Here is a 19,747-nt window from a genome sequence, read left to right as displayed (position 1 = left end):
TGGTATGCTTACAACTGTGAAAGTGGACTTTGTAGTGCACTGGTTAACATGTCCCTTTTTGGTGCAGTATTTCTACACTCCTGCCAGACTTTTTTACACATCTGTCTGTAGTTTGTCCTGCAGACTCGGTTTGTGGGTGGACAATGAGTCCCACTTGTCTTTTAAGTCGATACAATACCATTTGACCTTTGGGACTTGTTTGATTGAACTGTACACTTGTCTCTTCCATCCTTTTTGTGGATGAATGTACTCCTGGTGGTTTCCACAAATACCATATTGCTAAAAATACCAAAATGGTAATGAGAGTGGCTACCCAACATGCGATAGCATCATTAATCCACTTCCTTGTTTTTGGCATCTCTCAGAGGTAAGGTTCTCTACGTAGGTCGGTGTCCTTCTAAGATCTTTACTGACGTTTGGGTTTTTCCCAGCTGCTAACCGTCTAAGACCACACTATTGATCAGACTTTGGCTCACCTTCCTGTTTGGACGTTACCTCGTAAGAGATGACCTTTTTGCAACGTGTCAAATGTACCCAAGTTGATTTCTCTGCTATTTTAATGGCTGTTGGTGTAGTCAGCAATACTTGCTATGGCCCCTCCCACTTGGGAGAATGCCAGTTCTTCCTTTTGATGCTCTTAATTTAAACCCAATCTCCTGGTTCCACTAATTCCAGTTCCTGTTGGGGGACAGAAACATCCTCGTTAAGTGTTTGTTCTTTTTGTCTTTCAAATATTTTTCTCATATAGTCTGCCAAATTTGAATCATCATCAGTTTCACCTTCATTTCTGAAATAAGGTAATCTATATTGTCGTCCAAACCATTTTTCATATGGTGTTAAGCCCATGGTACTCGTAATGTTTATGTACAATTTGACCAGATCTAAACATTGTGTCCTGTTGCTTCGATGCACTTTTTTAACCTATTTTTAATTGTTCCATTCATTCTTTCTACTAACCCTGCACTTTGGGAATGATATGCACAGTGATTTTTCAATTCTTTATGGAACATAGTACTTATCATTTTTATTATTTGGTTTACAAAGTGTGCCCCATTATCACTGTAAATTCTCTCTGGGATCCCGTATCTTGGTATTATGTCTTTGCACAATGCTTTTGCTACTGTCAAAGCATCTGGTGTTTTAGTTGGAGTTAATTCAATCCATTTTGAAAATGCATCTATTATGACCAGGCAATATATATTTTCTTCACTTTGGTATAATTCAATAGAATCCATATGTATTACTTGAAACTGATATTGTGGTTGGGGAAATTTCCCTCATCTCGGTCGTAAGTGACCCTATGGATTGTGTTTGGCGCATGTCAAACATACTCGACAAAAAAACATTTTTAATAAGATTTGTAACCATATGTTGTGTAACTTTGGTTAACCTGTCCAAACCACCCCCCTTTTGAGACATGGGACAATATTGCTACCCATTTGTATAGGTTTTTGGTAGGATAGGTTTTTTGGTAGGATAGGTTTTCCCTCTGGTTATTTAAAGATGCCATTTTCTATTTTTGCCCCCTTTATTTTTATTTTTTTTCCAAAATTTAATTTCATTCTCTGGGCTTTGTTGTTGCATATCTTGTACAAACAATCTTGTTCCATATGTTTGTTTCGAAATAATTATATGTGTAACGGTTACCACATTATGTTTGATTTTGGATTAATTTCCTGTGGTATTGTTATTGCTGCCTCCGCCACACTTTCAGTATCCGAGTACAGATATGTAGCTGTGGCTCTGACGGGTGACACTATCATAAGGGTGTGGCTTTCATTGGCTGTTTATCAGGCACTGCCAAGGCATAGTAATAACATGGTTGTCCTGCACCTTGGAAAACCATTGCATTACTTTCTGATAGTTCAAATTGTCTTTTTACCACTAGCTTTCCACTAGGGTCTGTTATCAGTGCCAATTTCAATTTTGTCAAGCCATCTCTTCCCAATAAGTTCATTGGACAATTTGGGTATAGTAAAATGGTCAATTTGCATGTCTCTCCCTCAGGGTCTCTTATCCAAACTAGCTGAGATTCACTGACTAGAGTTACTTGTCCATTTGCAGCTTTAACTCCCACCATGTGTCTTGACAAATGCGAACCTGCTATTAATTCTTTACAAACTGTCTTGCGTGCTCCGGAATCACACAAGAAAGTCATTTGCTTTTCGTCTACCATTAGTTCGATCTGTGGGCTTTTTGTGTCTAATGCAAATATTTCCTGTATGTTTAAACTGACTTCTATTTCTTTTTGACAGTCAAGTTCCAACTCTGTCATGTGAGAATCTGACTTAGTTTGATTTTGGCCAAGTCATGCTTGTTTTTGTCTTTTTGGGCAGTCACTTGCAATGTGAGCGTCTTCCCCACAACTCCAGCACCCTGTTTGATATGCAAACCGTCTTCCCCCGGCCTCTAAAGCCTCCTCGAACTGACCTCGTCTTCTCTGACCTCCCCCACCTTTGCCTGTGTTTTGATAAAACGTGTCACTGTTCTGATCCAACAGGAAAGTGTCTTTTGTTGCTTTCACGTCTTTTTGTTTCTCTTTCACTAGTTTTTCCGCATGAAGTGCATGGTTTATATATTCTTCCAATGTGCCTGTTGTCATTCCTATGTAATGTTTGGTAACCCATGCATGTATTGCTGCTTTAGACCCAGCGTGGAGGGCCTTTTTTAATTGTTGCTGATAAGCACCCTGGGGTGCATTATCTTCCACCAATCCACTGTGTGCTTTAAACACTTTTGTCACACGTACTCGATATTCAGCAAAAGTTTCATCATCTTTTTGCTTTGTTCTTCCTATTTCTGTATAATTTGCTCTCATTCTGTATCTGTTGCGTGCTCGGTTACTCAACCCTTCTACTTGATGGTGTAATTCCAAGCTGTTATAGGGCAAGGGTTGATCGTGGCCATTGTTGGGTGTCCGGTCCCCTCTGATTAAATGCCAATCTGGTCCCAGAGCAGTCATCCAAATTTGTTGGACTTTAGTCCCGCTCAGGTTGTAAGATCTCCTCAGACTCTCCATCTCTGTGCAGTACTGTTCAATATCCTTCACTATGTAAATGATTTAATAAAGCTAATGTTATTTTTCTCCTAATTCAAATGTTATACGCATTACTTTATGTCATTTTTTAAGTAACATTTTAAACTCACTTAACTGTCCATACGCCACTTAATCTATACTTTTACATTCAGAATTTACATTCTTCCAATTGTTTATATTTCTTATTTGCAATTATTATTCAACAATATTCAAAGCAAATAGTTGTCTATTGCTAATTGATAGTTGTTTTGATTGCCATGTTTCCTAATTTATTCTATGTTATGTTATTATCTTATCTTAGCTCGACACCCAGATGTATGCTGTACTAAAAATGTCCACAACATATATTAACCTAATAATGTTATACTACACTTCAAAGTTAAACCTACTTTAAACTTACATGTGTTACATTTCTTTTCACACCTCCCCAGTGCACCACGCACACACACACACACACACACACACACACACACACACACACACAAACACACAAAGTTGTGTGTGAGTGTGTGCTTGCACTCCTAAGGGCAAAGGTCAGCAACACTTGAGGAGCGTTTCTTGTTTTTTTCTTCTTTCCTCAGCGAATAAACGCATATCCCACTTTATCATGCTATACATATGAACACTTATTATAGTTATTAATCTAGGTTTTTATTTGTTTCATTATTTAAAAAATATACATATATATATTTGCATATATAACAGCGCTATTTCTATACACAAACATACATGTATCTCTTCAGTCTACAATTTATTCACATCTTATTTCAATACCCCCACATTATCTCTGTCGTACGCATGAGTTTATTCCATTTTGAATTAATTCTTATTGATTTCTTCTCATTTCTTAATACATTTTTACTTTTATCTCACTTTAGCACTTGGAGTTGTTTTTCCTTTTTTAATTTTATCTTAACCTATTTTTATTTGTATTTGAACTTTTGGGGTTTTTACACACTTAAACACACATTAACAAACAAACAAACAAGATTGCAGCGATCTTACCACTATTAAAAACAATAAAAGCTTAACCATTCAATCAATCTTTACTTGTATAGCCCTAAATCCGGAGTGTCTCAAAGGGCTGCACAAGCCACAACAACATCCTCGGCTCAGATCCCACATCAGGGCAAGAAAAAACTCAACCCAATGGGATAACAATGAGAAACCTTGGAGGGGACCGCTGCAATGGACGTTGGGTGGATCTAGCTAGCATAATACATAGGGACGGCGTGGCGCAGTGGGAGAGTGGCCGTGCGCAACCCGAGGGTCACTGGTTCAAATCCCACCTAGAACCAACCTCGTCACGGCCGTTGTGTCCTGAGCAAGACACTTCACCCTTGCTCCTGATGGGTGCTGGTTGGCGCCTTGCATGGCAGCTCCCTCCATCAGTGTGTGAATGTGTGTGTGAATGGGTAAATGTGGAAGTAGTGTCAAAGCGCTTTGAGTACCTTGAAGGTAGAAAAGCGCTATACAAGTACAACCCATTTATCATTTATTTATTTAATGGCATACGCTGACAACATGACTAATTGGTGTCGTCTTTTAACATTCATGCTGAGTTACTTTGTTCTTTTATTTTTTCTCTCAGAACAGTCTCTTGCAAAATGTCCTTCTCTGCCACAACGCCAACAAGCAGTAGGGTTTAACTGCTGTTGTTTTTGTTGTTGTTGTTGTCTTCTATTTTCTTTTTCTTTTTCAGTACAGTCTCTTGCAAAATGTCCTTCTCTGCCACAACGCCAACAAGCAGTAGGGTTTAACTGCTGTTGTTGTTGTTGTTGTTGCTGTCTTCTATTTTCTTTTTCTTTTTCAGTACAGTCTCTTGCAGAATGTCCCTCTTTGCCGCAACGCCAACACGCAGTAGGGTGTATCCGCTTCCGTTGTTGTTGTCTTCTATTTGGGTTGAAATAGATTGTAATAGACCATATCAGATCTGCGTTTCTTTGTGTCACTCTTTCCATTTTGAGAGTTTGGAGTAATCTGTCGTCCCCTGCAGGGCGGCACGTATAAGGATTACTGTTGTCACGTTGTAAGATAGTGGTTAAGATATATTATTGTGGTACACGTCGCTTCCACTGGTGATTATTACCCAGTGGAGGTGTCTTACCTAAAGTACCCACAAATAACCCACTATTTACTTCTTACAACTTTTAATATGGAGTGAAAAACCAAGTGGTAATCACTCCCAATCACACTCACCTTCACACCATTCACACACAGAAATTTCAGTTTTCGCGGTTTCTGTCGACCTACAGACTGCAGTTTTGCGGAATTTTTGTGTCTTGATACAACAAAGTGCCTTTAAATCTACAAGTACTTTCTGGAGACCGAATTCCAGTACCTTTGGAATTCTTTGCGTGGACTCCGCAGTCCTTCTATTTTACCTGTTAGAGCCTAGGATTTACAGGGTTTGTCTATGCGTCGCAACCCTCAGTCACACGCTTTTTTTTATTTTTTTTTTTATTTTAGCAAGAAAAAGATTAACTTACCCACTGGCTGTCTTCACCTCTTCTTCGGAATACCGTCAACCGTTGGACTCCAACGGACGAGCTGACACCCAGCCTTTTTTAAAAGGGTTACTTAGGAATCCTCCTAGAGGTCCTGCCGTGGCCACGGTCTTTCTGGATCTCCGCTGACGTCCGCTGGAATCCTCAGGAATATTGGTATCCGGCTCCAAGGACCAAGTTAATGTCAGGGTCAAATACCATGAGACATTATATAGACACAAAAACAGAGAATAGAAAACAAACCATTGATTGCTTTTCACGTACGAGGAGAGAAACTGGAGCAAGTTGTCAGTTACAGGCTCCTAATTTACTCTGACACTTTCTCCAGCCTCCTCGCCTTTCTAATTCATTTAGAGAAGCCCTTTCAGTACAAACACGCACACACAGCTGCGCTCAGGGAGGGGGATTTACAGCTGTACGGGATAACTAACCCCTGTGGTGAGAATTAAACACAGGCAAATACATAGCAATAAAAAGATTAGCAACTTCCTGCATTGCTCTGGGCCATCTGCAAATTCCTCGTTTAAGTGGGTAGGTCAACCTAAGTTCAATCTAAGCAAAGTTTCATTTATAATTGTCTACAAAATGCGCAAAACAATCATATTTGAATAGAAATTTGATAACTTATTTACAATTAATCCAACACTGCCCCCTTCTTTCCTCTCTCCCCTCTAGTCCTATCCATGTCCATACCTTCCTCATACATCAGCTCACTATCCCCTTCCATCTCTTTTCGACCAGCTACCAGAATCCATAGCTGGGTAATGGAGAGGTTTTGTGAAATGATGCTATTTAAAAAAAGAATAGTCTAAAAGCAAAACTAAAAATGAACTAAATCTCCTCTGTTCTGTACATCATTGTCCAAGTGACATTATATTGTCATCTTCCTCTTTATGCCATTTCCTCAAGGTAACAGAAAAACATGATACAACCTGCCTATCATGTGATTCTACCATGTTGGCAAAATACAAACACACAATATATTGACATATATAACACATAAAACATGGAATTAGAAGTGAACAGTACCCATCCCTACCAGCAAGTGTTGTTGTACTGGAAACTAATTTACAAACACAACTTCATCACACACAATACTCCACTATGGAATTGTTCGTACATTAAAATGAGAAACAAATCCATCTTTGTACAGCAATGGTTTGAAAAAGGCATTTGGTCACTGATGCACTTATTGACTGATTAGAGTATTTTATTATTTTAAGATTTCATAAAGTACGACCTGCAAAAAAATATATATTAAAAAGGCTTTCATTCAAAATATTCAACTTACTGTATATCATCTTTTTTAATTATTTACTATTTCTTATTTACTGTATTTTCTCTGGAACAAAAAAATACTCATAACTTGTAAATGTCCATTCTTCCTAAGGCAAAGGAGTTAATTTATAAAAAAAAAAAAAAAACATAATTAACCACTTAAAATATTTTTTAGGATGTTGTTTTGCAATTGACGACAACACTTGTTTGTTTTTGTGACTGGGAAACAAAATAAACAGTTTATTTTAAGAATGTATGCAAAGTAAATCTCTGTGGGATGATGTACAATATTGGCTTTTGTCTGACACTCCAAACTTTGACTGATATTGATGTTTTTGGGATATTAAAAAAACAAAAAAACATAAAAATATTTAAAACACAATACTGGATTTATTTGATGTATCCACAAATGTAAGTTTGTAAAAACAAAGCCATCCTTCCACAAACAATTCAGACATTTTCTCTCACTTTTATATTGCATAAAGGTCTGGGGACATACATATAAAACAATCACAACACAATCATAAAAAAGATAATGAATAAAATAGATTATAGAGACCCAAGAGATGATTGAAAAAGTCACACATTTTAAAATTGTATAAAAGACAACTGTTTAAATGATGTGTAAAGTAAATAATAATATGCTTACTGAAGTGGTCCAGAAGATGTTTCAGATGTGAACCAGTACATATGTATATCATATAAAGGTGATAATCTATGGGATTATTAACAATTACAAATACAAATATGTAATACTTCAATATTTCATACGAATAAGTCTAAAATTGTATGCTGAATATATATACATATACATACACACATATATACGTACACACATATACATATATTTATATATATACACCCATAAAATGATTATTGCATGTAAAATATGTCCCGTACTGTTTATTCCCACCTTTTTACTCAAATTGTTCTGTCCATGTTTTAATAAAAGTACACAATGTTGCATATTTATGCATGTATTTGACTGAAAAAAGCACTGTCATAAAATATCTCAGCAATAAATGTAGACTCATATTAAACAGATTGTTAGACAAACAACAATGTCACACATGTTATATGTGCTGATGTTGTTAGAAAGTCAAAATGAAAGTCTGGACAGTTTATTTCAAATCCTGCAGTTTCATTTGCTGCTGCTGTTCTCACCAGCACACTTGTGTTTCTTACACTGGTACTTAGAAGACAATCTTTCACCACACACACTGCAACTCAACACTTTCTCTCCTGGGTGTCTTCTCATGTGTGCTTCAAGGGTTGATCGCTCACAAAAGCTTTTGTTGCAGATTGAACAGGAATGTGGTTTTTCACCAGTGTGTGTTCTCATGTGTACTTTCAAATCCTGACTTTGTGTAAAGCATTTACTACAGATTGAACAAGAAAAAGGTTTTTCACCAGTGTGTGTTCTCATGTGTACTTTCACATCTTGACGTTTTGTAAAACCTTTACCACAGGTTGAACAGAAAAAACGTTTTTCACCAGTGTGTGTTCTCATGTGTAGGTTCAAATATTGACTTTGTGTAAATCCCTTACCACAGATTGAACAGGAAAATGTTTTTTCACCAGTGTGTGTGCTCATGTGTACTTTCAAATATTGACTTTGTGTAAAACCTTTACCGCAGATTGAACAGACATGAGGTTTTTCACCTGTGTGTATGCTGATATGTACTTTTAAATATGGACTTTGTGTAAAACCTTTACCACAGATTGAACAGACATAAGGTTTTTCTCCAGTGTGTGTTCTCATGTGTCTTTTCAAATCCTGACTTTGTGCAAAACCTTTACCACAGATTGAACAAGAACATTTTTTTTCCCCAGTGTGTGTTCTCATGTGGACTTTCAAATTGTGATTTTGTGTAAAACCTTTACTACAGAGTGAACACGAAAAATGTCTTTCTCCAGTGTGTGTTCTCATGTGTGATTTTAGACGACAATGGTATTTAAAAGTTTTGTGAGAGTGAGAAGATGTGAAGTGAGTGTTGTCAGTGTGACATGTCTTATCATCTTTAGAGTCTTCATCATCAGTGTCAGGAGAGTGTGACGTTGTGTCCTCACTATCTGATAGTGGAGCTAAGAGCTTGTCTGCTTGTGATCCTCCACAGTGGTCTCCATCAGCTTCTGTTGTCATGTGTTGTGTTGAGCTGCTGCTTGGAGGCTCCCCCCCTCCCCTCTCCTCACTTTCACCTTTCACCTCATCATCTTCACTCTTCACAGGGACACCAGTCACTGGGAACTCCTCCAACCATTTAGGCTGACTGATGCCCTCTTCCTCCTCTTCCTCTTTAATGTGCGGCGCCTCTTGGTCCTCCTCTTCCTCTTTAAAGCAGGGGGTCAGTGGGTCCTCCACTTGCCCTTTAATGTGAACGGTCAGTTTAACATTATGGGTCTGTGGCGTGTCGTCTTCCTCTTTAATGTGGGGGGGCTGTGGCTCCTCTCCTCCTTCTTTGATATGTTGGGAATGTGGTACCTCTTCTTCCTCATGTATGTTGGGGGACTGTGGTTCATCCTCCTTCTCACGAGGACGATGTGCTTCATTGAGGCCTGTGGGACAGGAGAAAACAAACATTCTTTAGAAAATTCCAGCTTTGCTCAGTCACATGAGACATTGTCCTGCACCAACATATGATCTCACAATCTCATCAGTTTCCCCTCACAGCAGTCAGGGTACTTCCAGCTGACACATGAAGAAGACCTTCAGGGGAATGTCTTCCCAGGCCAACGTCCAATCCATCTTATTCATATAAAACATCCTAAAATTAATTCCTGCAATCCTTAATGGTAGACGCCATACGTGAAAGTGTGCTGTTCTCCCTCTGAATAAGTCATACACACACAGGAAATAATGTACCACATGCCAGCCTCCACGCAGTAGTACTAGTGATGAGCTCCCCCTGCTGGTGGACAATAATTACAGTGATTTTCACATTCATCTTTAGAGACATGTCTGTTATAAAAGAAGCATGAGCACAGTCAACATGTTGGCCAAAAAAGATGACATCTGTTTTGCTTTCATTTAGATAGTGTCACCACAGTTAAACTGGGAAGAAGTTTTTAAATTACTGACTACACCTTCAAAAGATAACTTGTTTACCTTATTAATAATAGTAATTGAGCCGCAGTTTTAACAATCCAAGATGGCGCCAGTGTGTGCTGTGGCCTGTCGTCTCTCGCTGTCAGTTCTGTTTGTTTTTGTGCTGTTCACGTTTTTTGTTGTCCCTGTCAACTCACTGTTGGTGTATGATCGCCAAACACTGTTGGATCTGTGTCCCTCTCACACGGACATGATCAACTTCGACGTTGGTTTTTCGACGTCCAAGTCAGCGTTCTCACCTGGCCGGATTCCTCCTTTCCTTTTTCGCCCACTGGCTCCTCCCACCCGGCGAAAGCGCCACCAGCGCCGCGGCAAACGTGGCGGCCAGCTGGTGAGAGTTAGGGCACTCCTGGCCCGCCTTTCCGTGGCTTCCCGAAGGAAGTATGGTCCGGTACCTGGTCTCTTCCTGCACCCGCGTTCGCTGGATCCCCCCGGGTCCTGGATTGTGCCTGTTGTCTGTCTGCAGGGGGAAGGTCACCCGCCTCGCTCCTGCTGTCCCCGCCCCCGGAGACGCGGCGTGAATTCCCGCCACCTGCGGGCTCTGTGTCAGGCCCCACCTGGATTAGCAGTGGCTTTGGACGAGCCGGCCCCCGTTAAGTTCAGCCTTGTTAACGCAAGATCATTGACCAACAAAACATTTATCCTGAAGGATGTATTCGTCTCCCGCGGACTGGACCTCCTCTGTTTGACAGAAACCTGGCTGAGAGTCGGTGAGTCCGCCGCTCTTAATGAACTTCTACCTCCGGAGTGTTCCTATTTTAATTCTCCGCGGTCGTCCGGCCGAAAAGGAGGAGGATTAGCAGTCGTTTTTAAAAATGACTTTAAATGCCGTCAGATCCGCCTGCAATCCTCCTTTTCAAGCTTGGAACTATGCATGTTTGAACTGGGTCTTTCTGGTGTCGTCCTGTGTGTCGTCGTATATCCACCACCCAAGTACCACAAAGACTTTATAAATGACTTTTCTCAATTTCTGGCCGAAATCCTGCCCAAATATGATCGTGTCTTAATTGTTGGTGATTTTAATATTCACACCTGCTGCCCAGACGAACCTTTATCCAGGAGCTTCCTGAATGTCATTGACTCTTTTAACTTTGTACAGTCTGTGTGTGGTTCTACACACGAACGCGGGCATACACTAGACCTCGTACTGTCTTATGGTTTTATTGTTGACAATGTTGTTATTGGTGATGCGGTGTTCAGTGATCACAGTCCTGTTATGTTTAATTTAACTTTTGAACCTGATGTAAAGCCGCTTGCCGTGCGTCATGCGCGTGTTATTAGGTGTTATTAGGTCTGACACTGCAGCCACCTTTTCTCCTTTGTTTACTGAGTCCATGCAGAGTATATCACACCCTGCAGACACTCAACAATTGATGTACTCTTTTCTTTCGACATGTTCTAAGATTCTGGATAGTATAGCGCCCCTCAGAGCTATACGTCCCAAACCAAAACAGGAACCTTGGCTCAATGAAAGCACACGCACAGCTCGGCGTGAGTGGCGAAGGGCGGAGCGCAAGTGGAAAGGGGATCACTTGGAAGTCTCCTATCAAATTTTAATAGAAAACTGTCGAAATTATCAAAATGTGGTTAAAGCTGAGAAAACAAAATATTTGTCAGACTTAATTTTAAATAGCATCAGTAAGCCACGTGTTCTTTTCAATACTATTAGTAATGTTCTTAAACCAAATCCAGCCACTTCACTGGAGATGACAAGTGAAACTTGTGAAAAATTTCTCTCCTTTTTTAATGATAAGGTTGCTTCTATTCGGGCAAATCTTTCTCGTTTTCCATTAAGTTTTAATGTGGCCACTCAGTGCTCGACTGTGTTCTGTCACTTTGAGCCTGTGTCCATGCCTGAACTTACAGGAATAGTCAGCAAGCTAAAACCCTCGTCATGTCCCACAGACCCAGTCCCCCCTCGCTTTTTTAAAGAAATCTGGGACACTATTGATTTGTCTGTTAGGAACATCATCAACAGCAGCTTGATTTCTGGCTGTGTCCCCTCCTTTTGTAAAAGAGCTGTTGTTGAGCCTTTGATTAAAAAAACAGGTCTTGATCCGACAAGTTTGTCAAATTATCGGCCCATTTCTAAATTACCTTTTGTGTCAAAGATTTTGGAGAAATGTGTTCTGGCACAACTGCAGCCTTTTTTAGATGAAAATAGCACTTTAGATCCATTTCAGTCTGGATACAAAGCTTTGCACAGTACTGAATCTGCACTTTTAAAGGTTTTTAATGACTTGCTTTTAATTTCTGATTCTGGCAGCTCTGCCATTTTAGTGCTTCTAGATCTTCCAGCTGCCTTTGACACAGTCGACCACACAATTCTTTTAGACCGCCTGAGAGACTGTGTGGGTGTCAGGGGGACTGCGTTACAGTGGTTCAGATCTTACCTGTCTGAGAGGTCCTTCTCTGTCAGGCTGGGGGACGCCACCTCCTCTTCTGCCCCGCTTTACTGTGGTGTCCCCCAGGAATCTATTTTAGGCCCCATCCTGTTCGCTCTTTATCTCCTCCCTCTTGGAGATATCTTTAAGAAACATGGAGTGTTTTATCACTTTTATGCAGATGACTGCCAAATTTATATGCCGATTTCAAAAAGCCACGGCCCCCTGACACCCCTCCTTAACTGTCTATGCCACGTCAAGGCTTGGTTAGCCCAGAATTTTTTAATAATGAATGAGGGAAAAACGGAAATTTTAGTTTTTGGTGCGGCCCTCACTGACTTGGGACCATTGCAAAATGATGTGCGTCCCAAAGTCACCAGCCTTGGCGTCACTTTAGACAGCCATTTTAAACTAGACAAACAAGTCAATGGCGTTTTAAAATCGTGTTTTTATCACCTTCGTCTTTTAGTAAACGTAAAGCCGTTTTTATCTTTTAACCTTCTTGAAGTGGTGCATGCTTTTATTTGAAGTGGCCTGGACTACTGCAATGCACTTTATGCTGGCATTAGCCAAACAGCTCTCTCCCGGTTGCAGTTAGTCCAGAACGCGGCAGCAGGACTTTTAACAGGGGCCAGGAAACGCCAGCATATAACCCCAATTCTTCAGAGTTTGCACTGGCTCCCTGTTCATTTTAGAATTGATTTTAAAACATTGCTGTTTGTTTTTAAATCTTTACATGGACTGGCACCTCAATATATCTCGGACTTCATCCAAATTTACATTCCTGCGCGCGCTCTGAGGTCCGAGAGCCAGCTTCAGCTCGTGGTGCCCAAGACCAGACTTAAGACCAGGGGAGACAGGGCCTTCTCTGTGGTCGTCCCTAAGCTCTGGAACACTCTGCCCCTCCATGTTCAAACTGCTTCCACAGTGGAGTGTTTTAAGTCTTGTCTTAAGACCCACTTTTATTCTTTGGCTTTTAACACTACGTGAGTTGTGTGGTCCTCTGTCCTCTGTTGTCCTCTGTGTTTTTTATACACTTTGATTTCTATTTTACTGTTTTAATTGATTTTACCCTTTAAAATAGTTTTTAATCATATTTGTTTTTATATTGTTTTTATTGGTTTTATATTTATTTATTTATTTGTTTTTATTCAGTCATTGGTGGAGCATAATATATATATATATATATATATATATATACTTTTTTTTTATTTTATTTTATTTATTTATTTTTATTTTTTTTACAATTGTTTTTAACACGGCTGTGCAGCACTTTGGAAACGTTATTGTTGTTTAAATGTGCTATATAAATAAAGTGGATTGGATTGGGTAGTAAAGTTGAATTAAATTAATTTAGAGCGTTTCTAGACACTCAAATTGCGTTAGAGTGAGAACTGAGAAGGCATCATTCATGCAGTCCACACATTCAATCAAAATCAGAATCAGACATACCGTATTCCCTTGAATTGCCGCCGGGTATATAGTATGCACCTGCCTAGAATTACTGCCGGGTCAAACTCGTTTCGCAAAATAATTAGCGCATGCTTAGCATTACCGCCGGCTCAGGATTAACGCCGGGTCAAACTCGTTTCGCAAAATATTATTTTTATTAGCGCATCTCTAGAATTTCCGCCGGGTCAAACTCGTCACGTCACGAGTGAAACTTCACCTGTCATCATTTTCAAAATGGAGGAGGCTGATTTCAATAATTTGAAATCGCATAAAGGGAAAAAGATTAAGAGCTATTCAGTAGGATTTAAGGTCCAAGCTATTGAATATGCTAAAAAGAACACTAAGCAGCTATGTTTTATTAATATACCGTAGCTGCGTGTGTCAAATATGAGTCATTAAATGATTCCCACCTCCTGGTGGTAGAGGGCGCTAGTGATCCTTCTCGCGACTACTCGGCTGAAGAAGAAGTGACAACAAGCAGCAAGAGTGAGCAGCGTGTGTTTATTTTTTCCTCTTGCTTGCACTTTTAACATGGAGGATTACATATCTAAAAGAAAACACATTTTGCTAAACTGGACTTTCAATCGAAGCAGGAGGTAATAAAGGGAGATCTCCATCAAGACAGAGAGACTTTTAAAACTGAAGAAAGATAAGGAAGACTTTTATGACCTATGAGAAAATTCTTACAACTCTTCTTCTCTGACCTTCCCAAAGTAATAATCCAATCAATAATCACTGAACTCAACAAAAAAAAGGCATATTATTTCAACAATCTGCGATTATATAGCGACTTGTCCAGGGTGTATGCCGCCTTCCGCCCGATTGTAGCTGAGATAGGCGCCAGCGTCCCTCGCGACCCCAAAAGGGAATAAGCGGTAGAAAATGGATGGATGATGGATTATTTCAACAATGACTTCCGGTGTCACAGAACTGGCTAATATAACAAAATCTGCTTTTCATTGCACAATTTAAGGGAAATTGACATCAATGTAAGAGCAATGTTGTCATTCTTAGAAGAAGCAACATTTGTTAGGGAAAATAATGCCTTGCCGGTAAAGTCTAATCAGGTGTACTGGAGAGGACCCTAGGCCAGATAGTCGAACCTCGGATTCAGGAGGAACAGTGTGGTTTTCGTCCTGGTCGTGGAACTGTGGACCAGCTTTATACTCTGGGCAGGGTCCTTGAGGGTGCATGGGAGTTTGCCCAACCAGTCTACGTGTGTTTTGTGGGCTTGGAGAAGGCATTCGACCGTGTCCCCCAGGAAGTCTCGTGGGGAGTGCTCAGAGAGTCTGATTGTGGCGGTCCGCTCCCACTATGATCAGAGCTTGGTCCACATTGCCGGCAGTAAGTCGGACCCATTTCCGGTGAGGGTTGGACTCCGCCAAGGCTGCCCTTTGTTACCGATTCTGTTCGTAACTTTTATGGATATAATTTGTAGGCGCAGTCAGGGCGTTGAGGGGATCTGGTTTGGTGGCAGCAGGATTAGGTCTCTGCTTTTTGCAGATGATGTGGTCCTGATGGCTTCATCTGGCCAAGATCTTCAGCTCTCACTGGATCGGTTTGCAGCAGAGTGTGAAGCGACTGGGATGGGAATCAGCACCTCCAAGTCCAAATCCATGGTTCTCGTCTGGAAAAGGGTGGAGTGCCATCTCCGGGTTGGGGAGGAGATCTTTCCCCAAGTGGAGGAGTTCAAGTACCTAGGATGATTAATTACCATGAATCAATTACCATGAATTGATTAACGTGGACCCCGATTTAAACAAGTTGAAAAACTTATTGGGGTGTTACCATTTAGTGGTCAATTGTACGGAATATGTACTGAACTGTGCAATCTACTAATAAAAGTATCAATCAATCAATCAATCAAGGAGTCTTGTTCACGAGTGAGGGAAGAGTGGATCGTGAGATCGACAGGCGGATCGGTGCGGCGTCTTCAGTAATGCGGACGCTGTATCGATCCGTTGTGGTGAAGAAAGAGCCGAGCCGGAAGGCAAATCTCTCAATTTACCGGTCGATCTCTGTTCCCATCCTCACCTATGGTCATGAGCTTTGGGTTATGACCGAAAGGATAAGATCACGGGTACAAGCGGCCCAAATTAGTTTCCTCTGCCGAGTGGCGGGGCTCTCCCTTAGAGATAGTGTGAGAAGCTCTGCCATCCAGGAGGAACTCAAAGTAAAGCCGCTGTTCCTCCACATGGAGAGGAGCTAGATGAGGTGGTTCGGGCATCTGGTCAGGATGCCACCTGAACGCCTCCCTAGGGATGTGTTTAGGGCACGTCCAGGTGGTAGGAGGCCACGGGGAAGACCCAGGACACGTTGGGAAGACTATGTCTCCCGGCTGGCCCGGGAACACCTTGGGATCCCCCGGGAAGTGCTAGACGAAGTGGATTGGGAGGGGAAAGTCTGGGCTTCCCTGCTTAGGCTGCTGCCCCCAAGACCCGACCTCGGATAAGCGGAAGAAGATGGATGGATGGAAGATAATGTGTTCTGGACCATTTATTCATCCTTTAAACACCCAATTGTCCCGTCCTTTTAGACGGTCATTCGAAATAGCGACTAAACTACGAAGCTAAAGCTGGCAAGGAAAATCCATAAACGCACAACACATCTCATCTGCTTGTGTTGTTGTGAACGACATCATCAATGTTGGAATAATGTACAAAGAGGACAGCAGTCGCAAGTGTCGCCTCCACACATCGTTCTGAGAACAGCAACACACTTCCCCTTCACAATAATAGGTCTGACTGCGCTAACAAAATAAAGGTTTTAAAAAAAAAAAGCACCTTAAACAAGCGTAATGAACTTATTGATGCATTTACACAATTATTATGCTTTGATCCAAAGTACGGGTCAAAATTGTCTAAAGATTTATTGCACAAATAAATGTGAGCAATTCTACATTTAATTAACAAACTGGAAAGAAAATAACATTTGCCTTGGTGCCCTAAAATATGAACCCTCCTTTAAGGCAACACTTGTCTTGACCTTAAAAAGTAAAATGTTGAGGCCTGTCGATGATGTGCCTTTTCCCACCCATCCATCCATTTTCTACCGCTTGTCCCTTTTGGACTCACAGGGGGGCAGAAGGTGGGGTACACCCTGGAAAATTCCATAAAACCTTTACACTATTTATTTAAATTGTATCCAAATTAAAAATGTATCCTCCAGTTTGTGGCTATTATGGGGCATATTTCCAGAGAATATGCATTTTTACAGCATGTTTTAAAGAGATAGCGATTAAAAAAATGACTTCTGGGTATATTATATTGCTCAACTAATTCTTATTAGTGAGCAGAATAGAGGCGCTCTCATTGACTCAAATGGTAAAATTAGGATGGTCAAGATTTTGCTAACGTTTGTTTAGGACTTAGAATGCATACAAAATAAAAACATGTTATTGTCTTACATATGGATTGTGAATGACAGGCAAAATAAAACAAATCAGATCCCCTTTGATCATTTTTCTACATCCTGTGAACGGGTTGATGCTGTGGTGAAAGTGAGAAAATAAATACATTTTGGGAAAATGCAAATTTAAGGAAAAATGGCTGACAAACTTTTTAAAGGGGAACATTATCACAATTTCAAAAGGGTTAAAAACAATAAAAATCAGTTCCCAGTGGCTTGTTGTATTTTTTGAAGTATTTTTCAAAATTTTACCGGTCCCGAAATATCCCTAAAAAAAGCTTTAAAGTGCCTTTTTTCCACTACCTGCCAAGATACGGTCCATTTTCCTGTGACGTCATACAGTGCTGCCAATACAAACAAACAGTGGCGAATAGCACAGCAAGATATAGTGACATTAGCTCGGATTCAGATTCGGATTTCAGCGGCTTAAGCGATTCAACAGATTACGCATGTATTGAAAAGGACGGTTGGAGTATGAAAGTATTGAAGAAGAAACTGAAGCTATTGAGCGAATAGCTATTAACGCTATTCATAGCCATAGCATGGCCGATTAGCTGCGTTAGCATCGCCGGTAAAATGTGCAGACACTCCGGCACATTCAATGGGGGTCTGGCGGCAGATTTCTTGCCACTTTCGCATCTTCGGTGCAACTTGAATCCCTCCCTATTAGTGTTGTTACACCCTCCGACAACACACCGTCGAGGCATGATGTCTCCAAGGTTCCAAAAAATAGCTGAAAAAACTGAAAGTAACAGAGTTGGGACCCGTGTGTGTAATGTGTTGAAAATGAAAATGGCGGCTGTATTACCTCGGTGACGTCAAGTTCTGACATCATCGCCACCAGAGCAATAAACAGAAAGGTGTTTAATTCGCCAAAATTCACCCATTTAAAGTTCGGAAATCGGTTAAAAAAATATATGGTCTTTTTTCTGCACCATCATGGTATATATTGACGCTTACATAGGTCTGCTGATAATGTTCCCCTTTAAAACCTGCTTAGAGATTGTTGGTGATAAACCCAGAGAGGCATGTGTGTGTTATAAAATGATGGTAGAATTAGCTTTATTATTTGGGTTTAGGGGGCCATGTCATGGAGCTCGTCCACAGCCCAACTCTGACTTGTTCCACCACTGACAGTTTATTGTAGAAATAGACTGGGATATGTAACTCATCTTTAGTAGTTACATTCCACAGAACACAGACAACCACGTGGTTGCAAGACCACGTTGCAAGTAGACGGAATGCATCATCCTCACAAGACAACACAACTTCTTATACACAATATATTGCAGAAAAGTGTTGATAATGAAATATGAAGTTAGTAAAGATGTGAGAGTAAGAAGTAAACAAACCTGTTCTGTGTAACACAACTTGATGTTTCTTGAAAACAGCGTCCAGTAGTTGATGTTGTCGCTCCTTCTCCTCTTTTGTTGGACAAAGTTCCTCCTCATACTTTGCTATCCTTCTTTCGCACATTTTCACACAATCACAACACTTTACTCTCACACTTGATCTCTACTTAGCGATGTGTTGATAACTTCTGTGTCTTCTGTTAGCAGCTAACAAGCTAAGCTAACTAGCGAGCTAAGCTAACTAACAAGCAAAGATAGCACGAGAAGCGGCACAGTGCTTCTAGCGCATCGAGACCACTTTATCCTTAAATAAAGAATCACATATGTATTTTATACGCCGTAAATATTATAAACTGGATAACAAATAATAAGACTGACTTATTAGCGTCCTGCACACTTCTTTCTCCTTCTCCTCCTGTTCTGCTGTCTTCCGTTTACCCCGGAAGCTGGGAATGACGTCACAGCTGAGCGGGCGAAAAGGTAGCTCTATATAAGATATTGCTTGCTGTCACTGTTACCATGCTTTTCTTTTACGTAATATTTATTTGAATAACAATGTGATATAAACGAGTGTCTTATTTTTCAAAAATAAATTCAAAGTATATCAAACAAAGCTTTAATGTTGGGGTTCAGTGGCGCCCCCGTGCGACATTCATTGCAATGACAAGAGTGAAAGTGCAAGAAATTGTAGCGATATTACTGCCTGATTTTTTTAAATTTACCCTTCCACGTGTTTTTATTGTTGTACCCTTTTACTCCTAATCTATTTCATACGAAAAATTAATAAAACATTGAAATATGACAGAAAGTGACGACGCAGGACCTCCGTCGTAAAAAAGTACAGGAAGTGACGTAATTCACGCATGCGTGGATCGATCGTGTCGTGAATTTATATCCATTTTTAAAAAGTGTGAAACATTTGCTCTCATACACAAAAGTCTCTTAAAGTGAAATCCAAATCCTCACATTGTGTTAATGATTTCAATTTATTCATTCAGTCTTAGAAGATTTGTATAAAATAGAAAACACTTACATTATTACATTTATTGGAATATATTACGTCGTTTTAAATAAGCACATTTAAGCACAAGTGTATCATTTAATTATATACATTTTATTTTAATCTTATTGGAATGGTCTCTCATATTTACTTTTACTTTCTTTAACGGGTTTTGTTTGTAAGAGGATTGGATTTAATGTGATGTTTTTTATATTGCTGAGTA

The 19,747-nt window shown here is 40.2% G+C and overlaps 1 protein-coding gene across 1 annotated transcript; it reads right to left on the bottom strand.

The window, feature by feature from the left end:
- Nucleotides 1-7,025: 7,025 nt before the first annotated feature.
- Nucleotides 7,026-18,978, bottom strand: LOC133547406 (gastrula zinc finger protein XlCGF57.1-like). The gene is made up of 2 exons (XM_061893088.1): nucleotides 18,525-18,978; nucleotides 7,026-9,378 (listed from the first exon to the last, which is right to left on the bottom strand). The coding sequence occupies exons 1-2, from the start codon at nucleotides 18,646-18,648 to the stop codon at nucleotides 7,964-7,966; spliced, it is 1,539 nt and encodes a 512-aa protein (XP_061749072.1). The 5' UTR covers nucleotides 18,649-18,978; the 3' UTR covers nucleotides 7,026-7,963.
- Between the last annotated feature and the right edge of the window lie 769 nt (nucleotides 18,979-19,747).

This window comes from Nerophis ophidion, unplaced genomic scaffold (genome assembly GCF_033978795.1).
Source record: "Nerophis ophidion isolate RoL-2023_Sa unplaced genomic scaffold, RoL_Noph_v1.0 HiC_scaffold_97, whole genome shotgun sequence".
NCBI classification, from domain to species: domain Eukaryota; kingdom Metazoa; phylum Chordata; class Actinopteri; order Syngnathiformes; family Syngnathidae; genus Nerophis; species Nerophis ophidion.
This window is presented reverse-complemented; position numbering and strand designations above follow the sequence as displayed.